At 37.8% G+C, this 25,437-nt stretch overlaps 1 protein-coding gene across 1 annotated transcript in view; it reads left to right on the forward strand.

Moving 5' to 3' along the window:
- Positions 1 to 25,437, forward strand: part of ABCG1 (ATP binding cassette subfamily G member 1) — a 90,257-nt gene that overhangs the window by 39,004 nt on the left and 25,816 nt on the right. Inside the window, exons 4-9 of the mRNA XM_001364473.3 lie at positions 4,808 to 4,940; positions 9,752 to 9,802; positions 12,465 to 12,610; positions 15,454 to 15,577; positions 16,520 to 16,634; positions 24,717 to 24,865. Of these exons, the coding sequence (XP_001364510.1) occupies positions 4,808 to 4,940; positions 9,752 to 9,802; positions 12,465 to 12,610; positions 15,454 to 15,577; positions 16,520 to 16,634; positions 24,717 to 24,865 (718 nt within the window). The remainder of the gene's footprint in view (positions 1 to 4,807; positions 4,941 to 9,751; positions 9,803 to 12,464; positions 12,611 to 15,453; positions 15,578 to 16,519; positions 16,635 to 24,716; positions 24,866 to 25,437) is intronic.

Genomic DNA, 25,437 nt, shown 5'->3' on the forward strand with positions numbered 1-25,437 from the left:
CTGTTGGCTTCTTTTTTAAATTGGAAAACTATAAGCATTTATACACACACACACAATTATAAATCACACAACTATGTCAATACTTGTAAGAAAAGATTTTGACAAAATAAAATATCTCCTTATGTTTAAAAAGGAAACTAGATGGCTTCAGACACTTAATAGCTGTGTGATCCTAGGCAAGCCCTTAACCCCGTTTGCCTCAATTTCCTCATGTCTAAGATAAGCCGGAAAAAGAAATAGCAAACCTCTGCAGTATCTTTTCCCAGAAAACCCCAAATGGGATCATGAAAAATCAGACACAATGGAGACAACTTAAACACAACAAAATGTTTAAAAACATTAGCAATCAAAAAAAACCCAAACAGATAATCCCTTAATATTGTCAATAATAGTGCATCTATCCAAAATGAACCACTGTCATTATCTATAATGGAGAAATGCCAGAGGCACGGAAAGCAAAGATGCTCATTACCATCATTATTATTTGATTTATTTCTAGGAAAGCTAGCTATAGCAATAAGGAAAAAGAATCAAAATAAGCATAGGCAATGAGGGAAATTTTTTTTTCTCATGACATAATTGTTTAGGTAACCCTTGAAAGTCAGCTAAAAATTAATTGAAAATGACAAAATAATAAAAGGTGAGAACAGGGTTGGAGGGGTTGAAAGACAGGCCCATTAATGTTTTATTGATAAAGCTATGGATTCATCAACCTTTGCAGAAAGAAATTCATAATTATGAAAAAGTAACTAAATTGCCTATACTCTTTGATACCGAGATCCTACTACTAGGTATTTACCTCTGAGACTGACAAAAATATTGGTTCCTGGTGAACCCAAATATTTGTGGCAATACTTTTTATGGTAACAAAAACTAGGAGCAATTTAAATGAACATCGATGGGGAGCTGGTTGAATAAATTGTGATAAATGAATGTACAGAAACATTATTGGAATGTAAAAAATAGGGAATGTACTAAAGAAAATAGCAAGATATATGAACGAATAAAAAGTATAGTAAGTAAGCCTAGGAAAACAATATACAGAGCAGTTACAACAATGTAAATAAAAAAATAACTATGGCAAAATGATCCAAACTGAGTATTTTAAAATTATAAAGAATAAATTTATTTCCAAGAAGATGTTTGAGAAAATGCTTTCCCTTATTCCTTTGAACTGGGGGGATTTATGAGTAGTGGAAAATGTAAATGATGACATTTTTTATATATTTATTGGTTTTAGCTAATTTTTTCCATTTTTTTGTTAGAAGAGATGGGAGAGAACCAATTATGAAAACAGATTTAGGTGACCCAAAGAAAAAGATATCAATAAATCTATTTTGAAAATTAATCAAAACTATTAATTTTAATAAAGTTGCATAATATAAAATAAACCTACAGAAATCACTGGACTTTTTGTGTTTTCTCAACTTACAACATTAAAATTCGTGTGGGTTTTTCTGAAATCACCTCCCCTATCATTCTAATAGTATTCTCTCACAATCACGGGGCATAACTTGTTCAGCCTCATCACCCAATTGTTGAGCATCCCCTCAATTTCCAATTCTTTGCCACCACAAAAAAGAATTGCTATAAGTATCTTTGTACATATGAAAACTTTTCCTTTTATCATTTTAGGATACAGACCTAGTAGTTGTATTGTTGGGTCAAAAGTTGATAGCCCTTTGAAGTGAATTCCAAATTTTCCTCCAGAATCGTTAGATTGGTTCATAACTCCACCAGTAGTACCTTAGTGTGTCTACTTTTCTACATCTGCCTGTCAATGAAACATACATTTTCAAAATAAACAATTTGTAAATTTGTTTGAGTGACTTTTTAATTGTTATTTGGAAGGACAACGATAGTGATTCTCAATGAAGAAAGAAAAGAGCATTGATGAATGATTTAAAAGCAATCAGAAGAGAGCCAAAGGAACTTCAAAAAGGATGGACAAATAGGGCAGTGTTGGAATGCCAGCTACCCTGCTTTGGGACTTATTGAGGCCTATTCATCGTGCTTTGCTTCCCCATAAAAGTCATTGAAATGAAATCTCATTTTTTTGCAAAATTGAATCTGCTGAGGAATCATGTCATTAGTATTCTATACCTTTCTGCCTGGACCCCAACTGGAAGTCAAGGCAATGGGCTCCAAGATCCCATTTAAGAAAAGGGCTTGGCTGAGTCTCTTCTCTCCATTTTCTTCCAACTACCCTACTTTTGGACTTTTCTGTCATCTTCCTGTGCTAGGTACCTCCTTCCCTTCCCAAACCGACTCCCTACCTTTTCAGTTTCCTTTTGTGTTGTCTTCTCCTATTATATTGTAAACTCTTTGAGGGCAGGGGCTTGTTAAAAAAAAACCAACAACATACATTTTTATCACCAGCACTTCACCTAATGTGCAGCACATAGTAGGTACTTTATAAATGTTTAATGACTTCCTGAATTATCCAAAACCCCACAAAACACCAAGATTATACATAGTGGGAGAAAAATCAAGCAGAACTTCACAATTTCCTATAATGCCTTCCCCCCTTTCCCCCCTTTATTTATTGCTTAGTAATATTTATTAAGTTCATAAATCCTCATTCATGACATTTTTCTGTGTGTGTAGCATGCACAATTCAAGGTTCAAGTGAAGTTAAGAATATCTAATATACAAGTCAAAAGTGCAGTTTTAAGCTATTTAAGCCTTAGGAGTTTATATAACATAATTACATACCATATGTTAAAATTTAATTCTACATAGTTATTATAATGTGTTTTAATTTAAGCCATTAATTATTAATAGCATGTATAAGATTGTTACATATATATTTTACACCTAATTATAATAAGCTTTTAATAAGTTAAACTATTAAAACTTAAATATCTTTAAACAGCACTAAGACTTTTAATACAACACATTATTACCCTGTATAATATTTCACCTTTGAGTAAAACATTCCTTTTACTAAGGGGAGAAAATAAAATGTATAGAGTTATGGGTCTGCTTATTAATTATCATTTTGATACTTATTGCCCAAACATTCGTAGTATCCTTAGACATCCTTAGATCACCCCCTCCCCCTCCTGAGGAGCTCGACCCTTCCATCAAACATTCCTGACATAACAGACTTGTGCCAGGTTTTGCGTCCTTGTATGTGTTGTACGTCAATCAAAGTCAAGGCTTTGGGCTTGAGGTGAGAGGAAGAAGCGAGAAGAGAAGGAAGAAGGAGGAAGTCAGGAACAGAGCAGGCAGATGAAGGGAAGGAGGAAGGGACTGGCAGGCTAGGCACCACGTGGTCAGGTTACTTAGAGGAATGATGGTCTAATTATTTCTTTATAAAACCTTATAAAATATATATCTGGGTAGAAATACTATTAAATTCTCACAACTGGAAGAAATCTTGAAATCATCTATCCAGTCTCTTCATTTTACACATGAGGAAACTGAGGCCTGGAGAGGCGGCTTGCCCAAGGTTACCTCGATAGTAAATAGAACCAGTAAACCTTGGTCGTCCGTCCCCCAAATCAAGGCTTTTTCTAGTATACCATTAGCTACTGAGAAAGAAGTTGGTTTAAGTTCATTTCCTGATGCAAAGGACGCCTTCCTCTAAATAATGCCTACTATTACAACAAAACTATTTGAAAAGGGCTTAGGAGATTATACTTTTTAAGCTTCCAGGGACCTTAGAAGTCATCTAGACTTTCTGCTAATGAACTAGGCTTAGAAAGATTCAATTCCATATTCCCAGTCACACAGGTAAGCAGCAGTTAAAATCTGGTCATCTGACTCTCAATCCAAGATTTAATGATGTAAAATTTAAAAGCAGACAGAATAAGGAAAGAAATCGATTAGGAAAACATCTCAGAAAATTCTGGCATCCCATAATTTGGCATTCTTCAGAATATAAGCAGTTAAAGGATGTAAATAAGATTTTCTTGAAGAGAAGAAATAGAACCTATCTGTGATTACCTAAAAAGCCTGTCCCATCATCAAAGAAATGAGCATTTAAATCAAACACTAAATAGGAATGGAAATTAGAATTGGGCAGGTTTCATGGAATCTCAGATTCCATACTGTGTATAGAATTTAGGAGACGAGACAGACGTGTCATTTCCTAGCTAGCTTGGTTTAGGACGTGGAAATCACTGCTTTCCCTCTTTTTTGAAGCTGTCAATGCGCCAGAGAAGCTCATGCCATCTTTCGCTTTCAGAGCAGGACCCAAGGAGGACTTGCTGCTCTTTAGAAGTCTTTGTTCTAACTTTTGGCAAGAGCCTGGAATTACACAATTCAGTCACTCTCAGAAAGTATTGTAAAAATCAGAGGACATCTATTTAGTCCTCTTGGGACACATTTAAAGCCATTCACATGCATCAGTTTAATTTGTTTATTTAATAAGAAAAGAAGAGTTCGTCATGACTGACTATATCTTCTAGTGAGCCAATGCTTGATTTTTCTTTCCTCTACTATCCATTTTCCTGATTTACTAAAGAATGGTTATTTATTTCAATTTGTTTTCTTTTAAACCCTTACCTTCTGTCTGAGTATCAATTCTAAGATAGAAGAGTGGCCAGGGCTAGGCCATTGGGGTTAAGTGACTTGTCCAGGGTCACACAGCTAGGAAATAATCTGAATGGTTATTGGATTGTTTCAGTTGTCTCTTAAAACAACTCAGAGTTACTTTTGTGTGATTCCGCTAGCAAAAAAATGAGAAGGATTCTCTAACCTCACCTTCTTTTGCCAGTATTAGATGACATAAAGAAAAATGGTCGAGTACTTTTTATTTTACTTTATAGCTGACTGGTTTCTTTCCTTGTTGGCATTTTAGAGAAACAGGGATGAAAGGGTCAGTTCTCATCAATGGACTGCCTCGGGACCTCCGCTGTTTCCGTAAGGTATCGTGTTATATTATGCAAGATGATATGCTGCTTCCTCATATTACCGTGCAAGAAGCCATGATGGTAAGATTTCTCAATCTGGGATTCTTCTTTTGATGTTATCATGTTTTCTTGTCATCACCAAAAAGTATTTTCCTGGAATACAACAGTAAGGGGCAGCTAAGCGGGTCGGTGGCTAGGGAGCCAGAGCTGGAGTCGGGAGGACATGGGTTCAAATGTGGCCTCAGACACTTCCTAAACTGTGACCCTGGGCAAGTCACTGAACTTGGATTGCTTAGCCCTTCCACTTCTCTGCCCTAGAGCTGTTACAAAGGCAGAAAGAAGGAATTTAAAGAAGGAAAAAGATTACGTGCTTGTATATCTACATATATATAATCTGCTTGCCCATTTTATTCATCTGTTTAGGCTAACTTCTGACCAATTTTTTTCTCAACCACCTTGAAAAAGTTGGCTTCCCAGGCACTGGCTCCTCTTTTAACTTGGCGATTCTCATTTTTATTTGAGTCTTCTATGAAAGGACCCAAGACTTTGACAGGTTTTTTAATCCCTCGTAATCTTTTAGATGAAAGATCTCCGTGTATATTGTCTATATTTCTTGAGAAACCCTTGCCTCGGAGGGAACACATTCTTCTTACAAATGCTCAGGTTACAACCTAAGCATGCCTGTGTACATAGCCAGTACAGAACTCATTATTTTTCTCCCTTAAGGCCTCTCCTCCTCCTCCCTTCCCTATTACTAAAGAAGTCAGTGCCACCCTCCTAACCCCTTAGATTACAATCTGAGAGTCACACTGGACTCCTCACTCTTCCTCAGCCTTTCCCATGTGCAACCTGTTGCCAAGGTCTTTCGATTTCACCTTCACCATATCTTCTCCATCTCTCAGATATGTTCCCTTCTCGCCTCCAACACCACCGCTGCTCTGCTGCAGGCTTTCATCCTGGACCCCCCACCTGGACCACTATCATGCCTTGCTGGTGGATCTACCTACCTCACGTCTTACTCATCCTCTATTCTGTCACCAAAATGGTTTTCCTAAAGCACAGGTCTGAGCATGTCACTCCTCTACTCAATAAACCCCTATGGCTCCCTATTCCCTCCAGGATCCAATACAAAATGCTGTCATTTGTTTTTTTATGACCCAGCCCCTGCTTGCCTTTCCAAGTCTTCTTACACTTTAACTTCACCACATTCTCTTCAATATAGCAACACTGAGATCCTGGCTGTTCCACTAAAATGAAATACCCTCTTTCAAGTTCCAGGCATCCTCTCTGGCTGTCTCCCTTCCTCCTCTGCTCTCACTAGTGACCCCCCTGGCTACCTTTAACTAAAATCCCACTGTCTACAAGAAGCTTTCACTAATTTTTCCTAATTCTTGTACCTTCCCTCTGTTCATTACTTCCTATTTATTGGGTATGTCATTTGCTGTGTATAGATTTGTCATTATGTTTCCTTTCCCATTCATTTGCAAGCTCCTTGGAAGCAAGGATTATCTTTTGCCTCTTTTTGTATCTCCAGTGCTTAGTACAGTGCCCACCACTGAGTAGATACTTAATAAATGTTTACTGACTGATTGATTATTTAACTCACCTTGTGTTTCACTGACACTGAATTGTGGACATTGGAAAACTTTTTCAATACCTTCTCTATGAGGTCAGTCAGCAGTTCTTGGTAGACATCCATAGTTTTTTCATTGTGGTCAATCATTTCTCTTTTTTCCGATAACTGCAGTGTTCTTTATCTATTGCAACATTTTATTAATATGATATATACTACTATAATTATCCAGAGTTTTTATTTAGCTTTGTTTAAAGGAGTAGGCAACATCATCATCATCATATCCAACATTTAAAAATACTTTGTTTGCAAAGCACTTTGCATATGTTAACCCAATGGATCTTTACAAAAACCCCATGTGGTAGGTGCTAATTTTTTCCCAATCTTGCAGAAGAAGAAACTGAGTCTGAAAAAAGTTAAATGATTTCCCCAAAGTTTCCTATCTAGGAACAGTCTAATTCAGAATTTGAATTCACATCTTCCTGACTCAGTCCATTACTCTTTGTCCCTTGGCCACCATAGTAAATCCTCTGTACTCAGAGTATCTGGGTTCATTTGAGTCTTCCCTCTGATGATGATTATTTATTGACCTTGGAGAAGTCACTTTTTTTTAACTATAAAAGGTAGAGGTTGGAGTAAATGGATTCAGAGATCCCTGAAACTCTAGTTTTGATTTCTTTTATCTTTATTATGTAGATTTTGCCACATTCTTGCTGGTATCATGTATGTATGTATGTGTATATTTAGATATACAAGCAAGTAGAATAGACTAGAAGATGTTGAAGAATCCTAGTTCATTAAAGTGATGGAACTTATTTCAAGTTTTTCTGATAAGTGTTCTTCCCCATATCATTGTTATTGTGGTCCTTTTTTCCCCATAGCATCCTCTATGAAGACTCTTAAAGATCTCTTTTTCAAGGACTCTTTTCTTTTCACTTGATTATAAATGTAAAGTTTTGTTTTGTAATCGCTACAGCTGTCCGATGTAAGTGAGTAATCTGCATGGTCAGAAGGTTCCCTCGGGTCTAAAGTAGATCAATGGGAGCTGGGGCACGTAGCCCTTCAATGAAATTTCGAAAAGAAATAGTAACCTTTTTGTAAAAGGGAATTTAACAATCCATCCCATTAAATGTTTATGAACGTATGCAAGACCTTGCTTCCAAGCACGGGACATACAAAGAATAAGTGGAAAAGTGATCTGCCTTGAAGGAGTTAAACTAGACCACATGAAAAGAAAAATATAAATATTTGTTTGAGGAAGAGGGAGAGAGAAAGAGAGAGGAGAACTCTAATAGGGAGAAAAAGTGCAATGATTGCTTTTTCCGTTGTATCTATGACCAAGGTACCTAGTACGTTCATATTATTATAGATAGGAATTATAATATCATAGATTAGAAATGTGACTTCAAATATAGAGATCCTTTTTCAATAGGCTCTCAGAGCTCAGAGCTCCAGGTCTTGATTGAATCAAATACATATTGACCTTTCTGGGAGTCAAAAAGCTTTCAGTTTGATGATTCCCAATATTATGAGTGACATTTTGTCCTGATTTTGATTGCATTGGTTAGGATCTTTTATATTATATATGTATATTATATATAATATATAAATTCTATATATTATATATTTATATATTACCCTATCATTTGAAATTATGATGCATCCTATCTTCCCTTCAGATAAGTATAAAAATAATCTTACGTACAACATTTGGACATTTTTAAAAAATCTCCAGAGACATACAGTGACATTTCATCTGATTCTAGCAAATGAGCAAACTGAGGTTTGCTCAAAAAGGTTAGTCAGCATTTATTAAATGCTTACTAGGTGCCGGGCATTGTGCTAAGCACTGGGCATACAAAAATAGGCAAAAGAGGATCCCTGCACTCTAGGAGTTCACAATCTAATGAGGGAGACAGAAAGCAAACAAAGACATGCATAAAAAATACAGGATGAATAGAGAAGAGCTCAAAGAGGGCAGGCAGTAGAGTTAAAGGAAGTTGGGAAAGATATTCTGTAGGAAAAGGGATTTTGGTTGGGACTTGAGAGAATTCGGGGAAGCCAGGAGGTCGAGAGGAAGAAGGGCATTTCAGCCAGCAAAAATAGCCAGAGCTAAGAAATAGTGCGATCTTCATAGAAGAACAAGGAAGCCAGTGTCACTGGACCAGAGTAAGTGTCAGAAAGGTAGGGGTAAGAGGCTGGCACTCAAACAGGATTTCATATTTGATCCTGGGGGTCAGAGAGTCCTGAGACTTTATGGAGCAGGGCAGTGACATGGTCAGATCTTTATTTTAAGAAAAACACTTTAGCAGCTGAATGGAGAATTAGAATGGAGAAAGGCTTGCAGCAGGCACACCTGTCAGCAAGCTGTTTCAATGGTCTAGGCAGGAGATGATGAGTGGTGGTCGTGCCGGAGGAGAGAAGGCGATTGTATTGGAGAGCTGGTACAAAGGTGGAATTCATGGGTTTGGGCAAAGATTGGAGACAGGGGGTGAGAGACGGGAGTCAAGAATGACTTCCAGGTGGTAAGCAGGAGAGCCTGGAAAGGTGATGTTCTAGAGAAGTTGGGAAAGGGAAGGGTTTGGAGAGAAGATAATGAGTTGAGCTTGAGATGTGTTGAGTTTAAGATGTCTGTTGGACATCCAATTTGAGATGTCTAAAAGGCAATTAGGGAGGTGAGATTGGAAGGAAGCAGAGAGATGAGGTCAGGATAAGTAGACTTGAGCATCATCCTCAGAGATAGAGTAATTAACCCCATGGGAACTGATGAGATCACAAGGAGTACAGAGGGAGAAAAGATGAGAGCCCAGGACAGCACTGGAGAGACACTGATAGTTAGAGGGCAGGATCTGAAAAAGAACCGAGCAAAGGAGGCAGGAGTGGTCAGAGAGGTAGCAGGAGAGAGTAGTAGCTGGAAAACCGGGAGAGAAGAGAGTTTCCAGGCAGAGAGAGTTATCAGTGGTGTCAACAGCTGCAAAAAGCTCACGTGAATGAGGATTGAGAAAAAGTTTAACATTGCCAAGGTCACACGAGACAGTGGCAGACCTGGGACTGGAATTCAGGTTTCCTAAATGTTGGAATAGCCCTGGATTTGCAAAATGTATTTAGTTGAAACAAGCAGACTGTTGGTAGTTTCTTTTTCCCCTTCCAATCACGCAGTCACAACAGTTGAATAGATCTGACCAATGACACAAATTGTTGTCCTTTAAATCACGCGTGAGCCTTCTGTGAGGCTTTTTTAGTCTAGGTTTTGTTGTTTAGAGTTTAGTTCTTCCTGCTATTACAGCTTCCTTTTAGGATTGCTATTTTCTCATTTCAGGTTTCTGCTCACCTAAAACTTCAAGAGAAGGATGAAGGCAGAAAGGAGATGGTATGTATAAATATAGCCGATTATTTAAAAAATATGCTAGGAGTTCTTAACCTTCCCGCTAAGCTGGGTGTTATAGAGTGATACAAAGAGTTTTCACAGGTAGGGGGTGGGATGGGAAAGGACAGGCCTGAATGAGGGAGGGAAGGTGGGAAGGAAGGTGAGGATTTGGAACTGAAAACTTAAAAAAAAGGTTAAAAAATTGTTTTTCCATTGAATTGAAGGAAAATATTATTTATTTTTTTTAATTTTGGTGTTGGAATAGAATGGTAGTCATTTTCACAGGAAACAAATCTAGTGTTATTTTGGCAGAAAATACTTCCCTATGTGGTACCTATAATCTAGACTTCAGTTACAGTTTTAATGAAACAAAAATGATCAAGACCTAATAAAGTGGAAAATATGCAAGTTATGAAACTTATTTTCCTTATTTGTAAAATGAAGGCCTTAGATGAGATGATTTCTGACATTTCCTTTAACCACCCATCTTCAAAATGGTATACTGTCTCTTGACTAGGAGACCCTAATAGAATAGAGGTAGAATCTCCTTCCAGTTTATAATATTTCCAAAGATCAACATGATCCTATCTTTCATGTTTCTGTTTTTCAGTTCACCTTCTGGAGGTGAATATTCACAATTTCACAATTCACAAAGAACATTATTTTTCAGATATTAAATCAGTCAATCAAAAAAACCACAAAACTACCAAAGTAGTTATAATAAGGGTCTTTAATGGAGGTAGGAAGATTAATCTGGGAAGATGCACAGAAGTTGGATTTCCAGGACACTGCAAAATTCAATGTGCTTATATAGATTTTGGGAGAGGAGGAGGGACATAGACCTTGTCACCCTCTTTGCAACAAAACACTAGTCATCACTTAAAGTTTGGGAGAGGCCTAGATGCAATAGCCAGAAGCCAGGGTGATTGGACAAGTAATTAAGTTTTTGTCTTGAACTGAATTCTGGTTTGAGTGATTAAAAGGTACTTGAGGGTTTATTTTTTGGTCTGGGACAAAGGTCAGTCTGAGAGTCACTGAAAACAAGATTGTTCCTGTGTATATTATGTTCTACTTCTTTCAGTCTTCATGATCTTAGGTAGTTCTTTCCAAGTTTTAAAAAATTAATCTATTCAACATTTCTCAGAGCACAGTAATATATGCTACAATTTGTTTAGCCCTTCCCCAATAGATGGACATCCTCGCCATTTCCAGTTCTTTGCCACCACAAAGAGAAATGCTATACGTATTTTGAAACATCTAGAAGCTTTTCCTTTTTCTGTACTCTCCTTGGGAGACAGATGCAGCAATGGTTACACAGTTTTCTAGCTCTGGGTATAATTCCAGATTATTCTCCAAAATGGTTGATCATTTCTCAGCTCCGCCAACAGTATGTTGGTGTCCCCATTTTTCCACATCTCCAACATTTGTCACTTTGCCCCTTTGTCATTTTAGTCAATCCGATGGGTTTGAGAGGATATCTCAGGGTTGTTTTGGTTTTCATTTCTCTAATCAGTAGTGATTTGGAGCATTTTTTCATATACCTAATATATATGACTTTTATTTCTTCATCTGAAAACTGTAGGACGATTTGTTTTTATCTTTGTTTCCTTAGCACCTAGTAGTGTGGATCACAACACAGGTGCTTAGCAAATGCTTCTTGAATGAATACAGAATAAATTAAATATCTCCTTAATTATTAGATAAAGCACTATGGATACAAAGTTGGTTTTGAAACCAGGAATAGCTGAGTTCAGGTCTTACCTCCACTGGCATTGTGACCCCAGGCAATTTATTTATGTCCTCAGAATTCTGGACAGCTCCCATCTGTTTTGGTAGAGGGCATTTCCTCCTTTGAGATTTCCTTATGCCAGTGACATCATGTCCACTCCTTTCCCCTTTCCTATACAGTGTTTTTGGTCTTCCCAATAATCCATGTCTTATCATTAATATTACAATGTAAGCATTTCTATAAATGCTGTTCTATAGTTATATTTATTGTTTCAGATGTTCATTATACATTCTTCTCACAGGGACGTAGAAACTTTAGATAAGGAATCGTCCCAATCCCTCATGCAGATAACCTAATAAACCAATTAGTGACAAACACAAATAGCTAGGAAGTGCTTATGAAATAAATCCTTTCCCAGATGAACCTAATGAAGAGAATTTAATTCATCTAAAAGTAATAAATTCTGGAAAGACTTTAAAATGTAAAGAAGAAATTTCCACCACCATCTTCACTGGAAAAAGTCTCCACAATAAGATATTTGGTTGATGGATTGAAACGTACGCCTACTATGGGAGCAGGCAGGGGTGCCTTTAAGTGGTATTGGCCCATGGCTTTTTTGGGGCCACATTCATGTTCTCTGCATGAGCGATCAAATTCTAGGCATTAATCTGAATCAAGAGATGTGTACAATTCACAAGTGTGCATCAGTGTTACAGCAGCTCATTGCAGGAGCTTTCCATACTTTGCCTATATTATAAGAGGATTATACAGACTAAATGAATGATAACTTGAAGGTTTTGCAAGAGAGCAGGCTTTGTGGCATTGTGTGTAAAATAACTTAGGCAATTTAATCATGCTTCCCATGACTGCAGTCAAACAAATACTGAAGTTTGAGTGTGGTGACTTGGAACTCATGCTATTGAATTCATCTCCTAGGTGAAGGAGATCCTGACAGCACTGGGTCTGTTGTCCTGTGCTAACATAAGAACAGGAAGTCTTTCTGGGGGCCAGAGGAAGCGCCTCGCCATTGCCTTGGAATTGGTGAATAATCCACCTGTCATGTTCTTTGATGAACCTACCAGGTATAATAGAAAAATGTTACAATCAAGATTCTTTCATATGAGAGAAAACAAAGATGCCGTTAAAGTTAAACAATTACTATCTCATTTTGCTATGTAAAATCAAGATGTTCAAAATACTCCTTATTTTCCAAATTAATGATGACAGAAGGGACAAAAGAAAGAGAATAAGCATTTATATAGTGCATAGCATGTGCCAATCACTCTGCTGAGTGCTGCACAGATATCTATTTGATCTCCACAACCTTGTAAGGCATGTGCTGTTATTATCCCTGTTTTACAGTTGAGAAAACTGAGGTAGATGGTAGTTAAGTGACCTGTCCAAGGTCACACAACTAGAAATTGTCTGAAACTGGTTTTGAACTCAATGCTCAGTCCACTGCGCCCAGACACAACCATAGAGAGACTGGATCAAAGTCAGCATAAATCCCCGGTGCAGTTGCCTCAAGGATTTCTGCTAGATGCTGCCCTATTTAATATTATTATAAATGACTTGGCTAAAGGCATATATATTTGTTGCTTAGCAGATTTACAGGTGAGCATAAAACTGGGAGGGAGAACTAAGATTCTGAGTGCTAGGCTAGAGCACAGGACTGAATATTATAGGAGAAATTAAACAGGATTAAATGTTAATCTTACATTTGGATTCAAAAAAGAAAGCCCACAAATACAACATAGAAGGAGCAGAGTGGTCATCCAGGTCATTTGGTTGAAGAAACAAAGGAAACTAGTTAAGATAGCTTTCTTGAAAAGTTCAGCTTTGAAAGGGGAGGAGAGAGAAGGCATTATAGCTCCAGCTATAAAGAATGGTAGAATCAAGAGAGGGCTTTTCTTAAAGTAAGAGAGACCTAGATGTGTTTATGGGTAGCAAGGAAGAAAACAGTAGATAACAAGAGATCAAAGATATGGGAAATAGGGACAATAGGAGGGTCAATCTGTTAGAGAAGATGAGAAGGACTGGACCAATATTGAACACAAAACAGGGGATCTGTACCTTTATTGTGACATGAACCCTTTCATAGTCTACTGAAGTCTGTAGACCCCTGCTCAGAATAAGATTATAGAGTAAAATGATTGAATGAAATGCTGTTACCAAAATATATTTTTAATTCATGAACCCCAAGTTAAGAACTCACATAGAAGCATTGACCTTGGCAAAGAAAAGAGCCATCTTTTCATTGGATATAGGTTTGAAAGAGAAGATAGATGTCTGAGTAATATAGGGTGAAGAGGAGGGGAAAAGAGGAAGCTAAGGATCAGCCAACTGAGGATGTACACCAGTAGTTGGGGAGGGAAGAGTATAAGGGAGTGGAAGTATCCTAACCAGTGAGAAATGAGTCCATGTAGAGTAAGAATGGTTGGAAAGAAGTCCACTGGGGAATAAATAAATTGGCCTTCCACAATGACCAATTTCATGGCAGGGACTAATATGTTTTATGGGACCCTAGGTCAACCACACACACACACACCAGATATATATATATAATCTTTTCCAGTATATGTTTATGTATATAAACATATACTGGAAAAGATTCTAGAGACCAAAGATTCTAGGACCATGTGATAAGTCTTATGCAGAAGTAAAGAGGTCTTACCCTGGACTATGCCCAGTGTAAGTTTGTTGGTACCACCTCTTAGCCAAATAACTCTTTGCCTATCCTTCTAGTGTTATCTAAATATGTACTATCTAAATATAGAAATAAAGATGTTTGGAAGGGAGGAAACAGTAGTTAGCCTGAGGCTGGAACTGAAGAAATGGCTCCCTCACTTCTCTTCTTCCCATCAGCAAAAACAAGCTTTGTATGTTGTGATCCTTTGTCATAAAATGCATCTAATGAACTCTTTATCTACATGTAGCCCACCACTAAATGCTATTCCTAGCAGTTAAACTCAGTATTACCCTCCTATACTGACTACAACTGAAATTATTTTACAGTATATTTTGGGGGACATATCTGCCTGCTCAACAAGTTATCAAAGAACTTCCCTACTTTCCCATGCTAGGATTGCTTGAAATTTTCTCTGCCCTTGATTAGGCAGGAATGTCTCTTAAATCACTAGGTATTTTACCAATAAATATATAAGAAAGAGAAATTGGAGATATTAGAGGTTCTCAGAAGAGAGTGGATATATCTATCAACATACAAAAAGCAAAGCAAAAAAAGGTTCTTGTAACATAAAATCATAGTAGTCAAAGCCACTGACCTTTTGATAAATAGGAGAATGGAAGAATTCACCTCTCAATAAATATCCAACTCAATTTTCTGCTTCTCTGGTCATTGATACCCATAGTTTTCTTTTTTCTTTTTTTCAAATTTTATTTAATTGATTAAGAAGATTTTTCCATGGTTACATAATTCATGTTCTTTCCCTCCCTCCTTCCACCCCCTTCCCATAGCCAATGAACAATTATACTGGGTTTTACATGTGTCATTGGTCAAGACCTATTTCCATATTATTAATATTTGCATTAGAGTGATCATTTAGAGTCTACATCCCCAATCATATCTCCATTGACCCATGTGATCAAGCAGATTTTTTTTTACTGTGTTTCTACTCCCACAGCTCTTCCTCTGGATGTGGATAGAGTTCTTTCTCATAAGTCCCTCAGAAATGTCTTGGATCATTACATTGCTGCTAGTAGAGAAGTAAAGAAGTACATTCTATTGTGCCATGGTGTATTGGTCTCTGTGTACAATTTTCTCCTGGTTCTGTTCCTTTCACTCTGCATCACTTCCTGGAGATTGTTCCAGTTCACATGGAATTCCTCCAGTTCATTATTCCTTTTAGCACAATAGTATTCCATAACCCACAGTTTTCTTACCCTTTCTCCTCTTCTCTTTCAGTGGTTTGGATAGTGCTTCCTGTTTCCAGGTTGTCTCATTGATGAAAGGTTTGGCCCAAGGAGGCAGATCCATAATTTGTACAATCCACCAACCCAGTGCTAAACTATTTGAGCTGTTCGATCAGGTAATCTTCATTTTACACAGTAGATATGTTTTCCAAATGCATTCATATTTATTTTTTATTGACATATCAGAGTTACTTTTCTTTGTTTTTGTTTCAATTTTATTTATCTTTATCGCCCATTTATTTTTGTTTCAATTTTATGTATCTTTATCACCCTTTTATTTTTTTCAAGACCGTGTAATTTGAAAAAAATACTTGTTGAGCTCTGGGAGAGGGAAGGGAAGAAGGGAGGGAGAAAATATGGATGATATAACTTTGGAAAATTTATGTGGAAACTTGTTATTAAAATAAAAATCCAAATAATTTAGGGTAAAGAAATAGCATGAGGTAATGGATAGAAGGCCACTTTTAAATCAAGAAAATGCAGGGGCAGCTGGGTAGCTGAGTGGATTGAGAGTCAGGCCTAGAGATGGGAGGTCCTAGGTTCAAATTTGGCCTCAGACACTTCCTAGCTGTGTGACCCTGGGCAAGTCACTTGACCCCCATTGCCTAGCCCTTACCACTCTTCTGCCTTGGAACCAATACACAGTATTGACTCCAAGACAGAAGGTAATGGTTTAAAAAAATTGTTTTTATGTGTAATTGGGGAAAATAAAGTATTTTTAAAAAGAAAAAAGAGATACTTGTTGATTTTAAATGTTGGATCAAATTGAAATGTAAAATCATAGAAAAATTGAATGGGGTAAAAAAATTTTATATCTCTACTGCAAAAAAAAAAAGTTTAAAGTGATTTTAAAAAATGAGTTGATCTTCCCAGTTGTCTGGTTTGAAACATTTATCTCTTTAGATTTTTACTGATATCTTTTATGGGAAATTTAGAGTCTGTAAGGATGAGGAGCTCTGCAAAGGCCTCTTAATCTCTCTTGGTACATAGAGAAAAGGAGTGTCATAGCACCTTTTCTTCTCTTTTGTCATATACTCTTCCTTTTTTTTCTCTCTCAGCTTTATGTCCTAAGTCAAGGCCAATGTGTATACCGAGGGAGAGTTTCCAATCTTGTACCTTACTTGAGAGATTTAGGTCTAAACTGTCCAACTTACCACAACCCAGCAGATTTTGGTAAGTATGAAAATTAATATTCTCATATGAAAAGGTTTACTTTTTACCAGTGAGAAGGAACAGGAGTAGTTTCTGCTTTTTGGTTTTCTTTTCCTTGAAGTTTTGCCCTGTCTCTAGCTACAGAAACTCTTCTAATGGAACAGAAGAAATGGAGGCAGTAGCTGGGAGCTATAGTGCATGTGGAAGGACTGAAAAGCTCCCCTCTTTTCTGCTTAAAGATTTTTTCTGTTTCATAAGACCTACTGCTCCCAAAGAGGTGATGCCTCAGTGTCGCCTTTTACTCGACAGGCTAAATTTCAACAATAAGACTGAAAAAGAGGTTGCTGATTCTTTTCTCTATAAAAACGAGAATTTAGACAAGGCGAACTTTCAGCCCTTTATTGGACCAGCAAGATAATTTGAGGGTTTTTTTTGCTGGGGGGAAGACAATGGTTTCAATTCCTCAAAGCATCTATCTGTTGGCAAAAGGTTTATCCTTCCATTCTTAATTCCAAATATTCAGGTTTTTTGAATCCCAAGTGAAGAAACACCTGACATTAGCACTGAATTATCAAGAACAATTGGTTTACTTCCCTATTTCAGTGTTCTCTCAACAAGCCCAAAGCCACTGGTAGTCAATTCAGGCTTCTGTTTGAGATGGCTAAAAACTTTTCTGAGCCCCCTGCCTCTACTTACTAGAAAAGAGACTACGTTAAGAAGAGACCACCCACTTTAGGTCCTTTCGTATGGAACGTGTTCATTACAAACAGACTAAAACACACCAATGCCAACTATAGATAAGATAGCAGGGAGGACACACTTCTCCAAGTGAGTGGCAGAAGTCCAAAGAGAGATCGAAGAGTTCAAATAAAGCAGAACTTTTAAAAGGACACTTTCAAAAGGTTATGATGGCCAGAATTCATAGAGCAAAGAAGAACTGTGGGACAAGGATATGGAAATTCAAAATTGGCCCAAGAGAAATACAAAGGTTTTGATTTTTTCCCTCAGAGGGCCTCTTTTGGTGCTTCACGTGCAGGGGAGGAGGAAATCATCATTCACTGATACTTTACAAATGATATTGTTGGTAATTCCGGAGAAATAACCGGAGATAGATGACAACACCATTGAGAACACTGGAGAAGGAAAGAAGTCATTTTAAAAGTTATCTGTAGAGGGAGAGCCAAGATGTAAGAGCATCTGGAAGGCTCACAGCCAAGACGTCCATCACAGCACTTTATATAACACATACGTAGAAACGGATTGAGAAAAAAATCACAGTGAGTTGTTTTTGTTCTTTGAGTCCAGGTTAGCAGAGGGAGACAGAGAGGTCTGTGGACACTGGAGGTAGGTGCAGGGGAAGAAGAGGTTCCAAATTCAGTAAAGAGGGACTCCATCTTGTACAGGAATAGATTTGTTTCTCCAAATCAGTTTCGGGGTCATAGATCCAGAGATAACCTGTGATTATGGGTAATGATCCAGGGGAAGAAGAGTTCTGAGCAAGAGGTTCAGAAGCAAACGTGCAGCAACTGGGTGTTTTTGACCCCTGCAATAGACCCAGTTCTCAAATCTAGCCCCTATCCCTGTCTGAAGCATGCAGCAGAATATCCAGGGTAGAAAGCTCAGACTAAAGAGGAACCTGCAGTTCTATCACTCTGAATCATTGGAGCTTTCCAGCTAGTTGGTAATGTTGAGTAGTCTACTGGAAATCCAACCAGGAGAAAATCCACAGGTTTTTGGTTTTTTTGTTGTTTGTTTGGTTGGTTGGTTGGTTTTTTTGCTCAGACACAAACTGAGGTCAGGAACTTATAGAGTTCCGATGAAGAGGACAAAAAGTAGATTTTGCTCTGGATCAGACCACTTTGGGAACACTGAAAGCTTATAAATTCAAAAGTTGAACTGAACCTCAAATCCTGGAATAATTCAACCCTCAGAACCCCAAAGGAGCAGCAGCAGCACGTCCTATTATCTAGAAATGTACAAAGCAGAGCCCTAAATTCAAGCCCAAAGTCAGTGAATTGGATGAAAGAATGGGAAAACAAATAAAAATGAATTACACCACAAAGAGCTATTATAATGACTGAGATGCTCAAGACATACACCCAGGAGAAGAGAATGCCTCTGAAATACCTCCAAGAAAGTATCAATAAAATACACAACCTGTGCACAAATTTAACTAGAATTCTTGGAAAAGATGAACTATGAATTTTAGATAAAAATAATTAAAATATTTTTTACAAATGAAATGAGAGAATTAGAGGAAAAATTAGAAAAGATAGAAAAAAACTATAGAGGAAAATAGAAATGGAATTATATCATGGCACAAGAATTACAAAACATTATCTAACCAACAAACTCCCTGAAGATGAAAATGGAGCAAATAGAAGTTAGTGACTCCAGGAGACAAGAAGAAATAATAAAGTCAAATGACTAAAAAAATCAGGTATCTCAAAAAAAGACCATTGGTCTGGAAAACAGATTGAAGAGAATAATTTTAAAATCATTAGACTACCTTAAAAGACATGACCAAAAATAAATATATTATCTCTTATTTAAGAAATTATAAAAGAAAATTGCTCAGATCTCTTAGGATCAGAGAGCAAAATAGAAATAGAATACACTGCTCACTTCCTGAAAGAAATCTAAACTTTAAGCACTCTGGCCCAAATGCAGATTATCCAGGTAAAAGGGGGAAAAAAATTGCAAGCAACCAGAAAGAATTTAAGTTAAAAATAGCCTTAGTCAAAATTACATGATTCAGCAGTTGCTGATCTAAAAGAGTAGAGAGCTTGGAATATAATATTCTAGAAAACAAAGTCTAGACTTACAACCAAGAATAACATCCAGAAAACCTGAGTATGATCCTACAGGGAGAACAATGGATCTTTAATGAAATAGAGGACTTCTAAACATTTATGATAGAAAGATCAGAGCCTCATAGAAAGTTAGAAGTTCAAACAATATGAATCAAAGCCATCACAAAAGGGTAAACGTGATTGAGCAATTATAAAGAACTAAGCAAGAATAAACTGTTTAAAGTATAAAACCAGGGGAGTTCTGGTCAAGATGGCAGCTTAGAGAGAGGTGGAAACCCCTTCCTTACCGATCTCAAACTGTATGCTCCTAGGATACCGAAATTCAAAACAAACAACAGGATAGATCCAGGGAACCCTCCTCCTGGACCTGGATCAAAAGGAATGGCCCCCCAAAAGCCAGAACCCGAGATCACTCGGATCTAAGGGATAGGCAGAAGGAAGGTCCCAAGACCCATCCCCCCCAACCCAGAGCGCTGAGTCCAAGGCAGCAGCAGGAACCTAAGAGCCAGCAAAAGGACCCCAGAGCAGGCTATTCTGAAGGCTGCACCCTGAAAACAACCTGAGCCAGTCACGGGGGCACCCAGACAGCAGGGAAACAGAGAGAGAGACAGAGGGGAGCCTGTAGCCCCCTGGCTGGATCCCTCCATCCCAGTCTCAGGGAAGGTCCCTGCTTTAAGACACACTCAATCCAATCAAGGGGAAATTAATCCTATCAGGAGCCCTTAGAGCTCCAGGAAGCCATGGCCCCTCCCTCCTCAGAGTGCAGGGTCTTCTGAGACAACAGTAACCCTTAGGGCCGGCTATTCAGAAAGCCACATCCTGAAAACAACCTGAGCCAGTCACGGGGGCACCCAGACAGCTGGGAAACAGAGAGAGACAGAGGTGAGCCTGTAGCCCCCTGGCTGGATCCCTCCATCCAAGTCTCAGGGAAGGTCCCTGCTTTAAGACACACTCAATCCAACCCAACTGAAGTTAATCCTATCAGGAGCCCTCGAAGCTCCGGGAAGCCTCGGCCCCTCCCCCCTCAGAGTGTAGGCCTCTCTGGCCCACAAAGGCTCTGAGATACCTCAGGGACAGTGCAAAGCCAGGCTCAGAGCGTGGGAGTAAGGCAACGAAGAAGCATCGGGAGGGAACTGAAAGCAGTAACACCCACAAATGGATAATTTGCCTGAGGCTGAAGCCTCTGAACACCAGACAGAGATAAGAAAAGCTAGACCTCCCCACTCAGATAGAGATGGCAAACAGCACAGAAAAGCCTCAACACTCCAAGAAAAACAAGAAGAAGGGGGCAACTTTGGACACATTTTATGGAGCAAAAATACAAAATACAGAGGAGATAGAAGAGGAAACACAAGAAAATGCTCCGAAACCTTCCAAAGGAAATGGAAACTCTCCACAAACCCATGAAGAATTTGAATCGGAAATGATCAAAAAGATGGAAGTCTTCTGGGAGGAAAAGTGGGAAATAATGCAAAAGAAATTCACACATCTACAAAACCAGTTTGACCAAACTGAAAAGGAAAACCAGGCTTTAAAAGTCAGAATCAGCCAACTGGAAGAAAACGAGCAAGAATTAATAAAGCACAGCCAAAAGACCAAGAAATTAGAAGAGAACATAAAATATCTCACTGACAAGGTGACAGACTTGGAAAATAGAGGGAGAAGAGACAATTTAAGAATAACTGGACTAACAGAAAAGCCAGAAATAAACACCAAACTCGATATGGTGATACAAGATATAATCAAAGAAAATTGCCCAGAGATTCTAGAACAAGGGGGCAACACAGCCACTGACAGAGCTCACAGAACACCTTCTACACTAAACCCCCAAAAGACAACTCCCAGGAATGTACTTGCCAAATTCCAAAGCTTTCAAGCAAAAGAAAAAATCCTACAAGAAACCAGAAAAAGACAATTTAGATATAAAGGAATGCCAATCAGGGTCACACAAGACCTTGCAAGTTCCACTCTGAATGACTGTAAGGCATGGAACATGATTTTCAGAAAGGGAAGAGAGCTGGGTCTTCAACCAAGAATCAGCTATCCAGCAAAACTGACTATATACTTCCAAGGGAAAGTATGGGCATCAACAAAATAGAAGATTTCCAAGTTTTTGCATAGAAAAGACCAGAGCTCTGTGGAAAGTTCAATATCAAAAAACAAAGAGCATGGAATACCTGAAAAGGTAAATATGAAGGAAAGGGAAAAGGAGAAAAATGTTATCTTTTTCTTTTATTCAAACTCTTCTATAAGGACTATATTTATATCAATCTATGTATATTAATATGTGGGGAAAATGTAATGTGTAAATAGGGGGAAAAGAAAGACCAAATAGAATAATCTTTCTCACACAAAGATTCACAAAGGAAGGGGAGGGGAATAAAACTCCTATAAGAAGGAGAGGAAGAGAGTTTTTACTTAAACATTACTCTCTCAGGGAAATCAACTCTGAGAGAGAAGAACATCCAGATCCATTGGGATCTTGAATTCTATCTTACCCAACAAGGGTAGGGAGAAGGGAAAACCAAGGAGGGGTGGGGGGAGGGAACAAAAAGGGAGGGGCTAGAAAGGGAAACATATCAAGGGAGGGGACAAGGGGGACTGATTTAAAGTAAATCACTAGATTAAAAGGTTAGAGCTAAAGAAGAAAGGTTAGAATTAGGGAAGGATATCAAAATACCAGAGAATTCACAAGTCACAATCATAACTTTGAATGTGAATGGGATGAACTCACCCATAAAACATAGACGAATAGCAGAATGGATTAGAATCCAAAATCCTACCATATGTTGTGTCCAAGAAACACACATGAGGTGGGTAGACACCCAAAAGGTCAGAATTAAAGGATGGAGTAAGACCTTCTGGGCCTCAACTGACAGGAAGAAGGCAGGAATTGCAATCATGACATCTGATAAAGCCAAAGCAAAAATAGACGTGATTAAAAGGGATAGGGAAGGTAATTACATTCTGTTAAAAGGGACTTTAGATAATGAGGAAATATCACTAATCAACATAAAATCAGGACATCATCTATGTGTCACATCAGAACCCTATTATCCGGAGTAAAAGAGGGGACGACTCTTGTTTTGAAGATCTTAAAAGAAGATTGGGAAGTGAAGAAAGAAAATTTGGGGTGTACAAGGAAGAAGGGTTGGGAAAACAGTTGATATTTGAACGTTATTCTTGTCTGCACAGGTCAAGGGAGATAAAAATACACATACACAGTTGAATATAGAAATAAATTTCATTTAACAGGGAAATAGGCAGAGAATGAAGAGGAGAGTAGATTAAGGGTTTAAAAGTAGCCCTGGGTTGTACAAAAAATACTTAGGTGAAGAAAGGGAAGGGAATAAGTATTTATTTGTGCTTATTATGTGCAAGGCACTATGCTAAGTGTTTTAAAAATATCATCTCATTTGATCCTCACAACAGCCCTGAGAAATAAATGATATTATTGTACCTATTTTACAGTTGAGGAAACTGAGGCAAAGAGGTCAAATGACTTGCCTATAGCTAGTAAATGCCTGAGAATACATTTGAACTCGGGTATTCCTGACTCAGTGCCCAGCAGTCTATATCCATTCTGCCATCTAGCTTTTTTAGTCTTTTATTGCAGCTCTTTCTTTTTGTGGTAGCAAATTAGAATTGAGGGAGTGATTATCCACCAAGTGATATAGCCAAGTAAGTGATTGTTTATAATTGTGATGGAATATTATTGCCATTTAAGAAATGATGAAAATGAATGTTTCTGAAAAATCTGGGAAAAATTATAGGGACAGATGCACAATTAGGTGAGTAGAACCACAATGATTTCTCATGTGATAACAGGGTTCTAAAGATAAACAGCTTTGGACGACTTAGGACTTCTGGGCTCACTAATGACCAGCCTCAGTTTCAGAGGGCTCATGATGAAACCTGCTGCCCACTTTAGATAGAGGTGATAGACTTGGCACGTAGAATGAACCTTTTTTTTTGGACGTGGCCAATGCAAGAATTTATTTTACTTAAATATACATGATTATAACTAGAGTCTTGTTTTTCTTAAAGAGTGATGGAGTACGGTGGTGGTGAGATGGGAGGGAGATAAGGCAGCTTTTTGTTAATTTTTAGAAAATTCATTACAGTTTTTTCCTTGTATTTAATTATGTGAAGTTTCGTTGATATAGCCAAAATGGAGGGGGGGGGAGGTAGATAGAGAAATTGAAAGTTCTTTCTAATGTCTACAAATAAAACATGAATAAACTTATCACAGACCTTAATAATTGTTTATACAATTGTTTATATCTATAACAAAAATATATAAATCTTGGAAAGCAATTGCAATTATTTTTTCTTTGATATGAAACTGTTAGCAATGAATTAATTGATAAAGACAATCAAATTTACGTTAATTTTATAAAGGCCCTAAGCCAAGCAGCACACACCGAAAAAGAAACAAGGGATATTTTACACCTCTATTAGCAAATTTGGTACCTATAAATAATTATTTATTGTCTTTTTCCATGCAACGCGATTTCCTGAATGGCTTGATTTTTTAAGATGAAGATGTTGAAAGTAATGTGTAGTAAGGATGAAAATTAAGAAAAGAAATGATTTGGAATTTATTTGAATGTGACTTGAAGAAAACCAAATTATCATTTGGCATATAAGCTTAGTTTGGGGAATTAAAAAGTCTATCATCAAGATGATAGTAATAACTATAACTAGCATTTAAATGGCCTTTTAAGGTTTACAAGATACTTTACAAATATTATCTGATTTTACTTTCACAATAACCCTACGAGATAGGCACAATTACTATCTTCATTTTACAGATGAAGAAACTGGAGGTAATAAAATGTACAAGGTCATATAGTTAGTAATTAAATGAGGCAGGATTTGAACTCAGGTCTTCCTAACTGTGTCCAACACACTATCCACTATGCCCCTAGCTGCCTCAGTTGTTAAAATTTAAAATAAATCAAGTTTTTGCTGAAAGATAAATATCCTCATGACTATTAACATTTGTATGATGGGTTTTGTGAAATCCTGTACTTTAACACCAGGATACATCATATCTTTCACTGATAAACCACTATGTTACTTGTATTTCAAAACAAAGGTAAATCATTTGATTAGAAATTAGTAGAATGTCAAAGGATACGATTACTATTATTTTTCACTCCCTTCCTCTACAGTAACCACCTCGTTATTTGTAGCAGTGGAATAAGCCCTACAAATGATGGTAAAACATCTATGAATATTCCTTGACATCCTGTGCCTGAGCTTCATTTCTTAATTTTTCATCTAGTCATGGAAGTTGCATCAGGTGAATACGGCGATCAGAACAGTCGCCTCGTCAGAGCCGTGCGGGAGGGCATGTGTGACACAGAATTCAAGAGAGAATTCGGGGGCGATGCGGACTTGAACCCTTTCCTTTGGCACCGGCCCTCTGAAGAGGTAAAGCAGACAAAACGATTAAAGGGGTTGCAAAAGGTAATGCCAGTTTTTAAAAGCAGGAACAAGAGGGGAAACTGCATGCTGTATTAAGTGCTCTCACATACGGCAGCGTTTCTTTTCTTTTTTTTTTAATTTTTTTAATTTTTTTTAATATATTTTATTTGATCATTTCCAAGCATTATTCGTTAAAGACATAGATCATTTTCTTTTCCTCCCCCCCCCACCCCCCATAGCCGACACGTAAGTCCACTGGACATTAGATGTTTTCTTGATTTGAACCCATTGCTTTGTTGATAGTATTTGCATTAGAGTGTTCATTTAGAGTCTATCCTCTGTCATGTCCCTCAACCTCTGTATTCAGGCAGTTGCTTTTTCTCGGTGTTTCCACTCCCATAGTTTATCCTTTGCTTATGAATGGTGTTTTTTTCTCCTGGATCCCTGCAAGTTGTTCCGGGACATTACACTGCCACTAATGGAGATGTCCATTACGTTCGATTATACCACAGTGTATTAGTCTCTGTGTACAATGTTCTCCTGGTTCTGCTCCTCTCGCTCTGCATCACTTCCTGGAG

The sequence above is a fragment of the Monodelphis domestica genome, chromosome 4, assembly GCF_027887165.1.
Source record: "Monodelphis domestica isolate mMonDom1 chromosome 4, mMonDom1.pri, whole genome shotgun sequence".
Lineage (NCBI taxonomy): Eukaryota > Metazoa > Chordata > Mammalia > Didelphimorphia > Didelphidae > Monodelphis > Monodelphis domestica.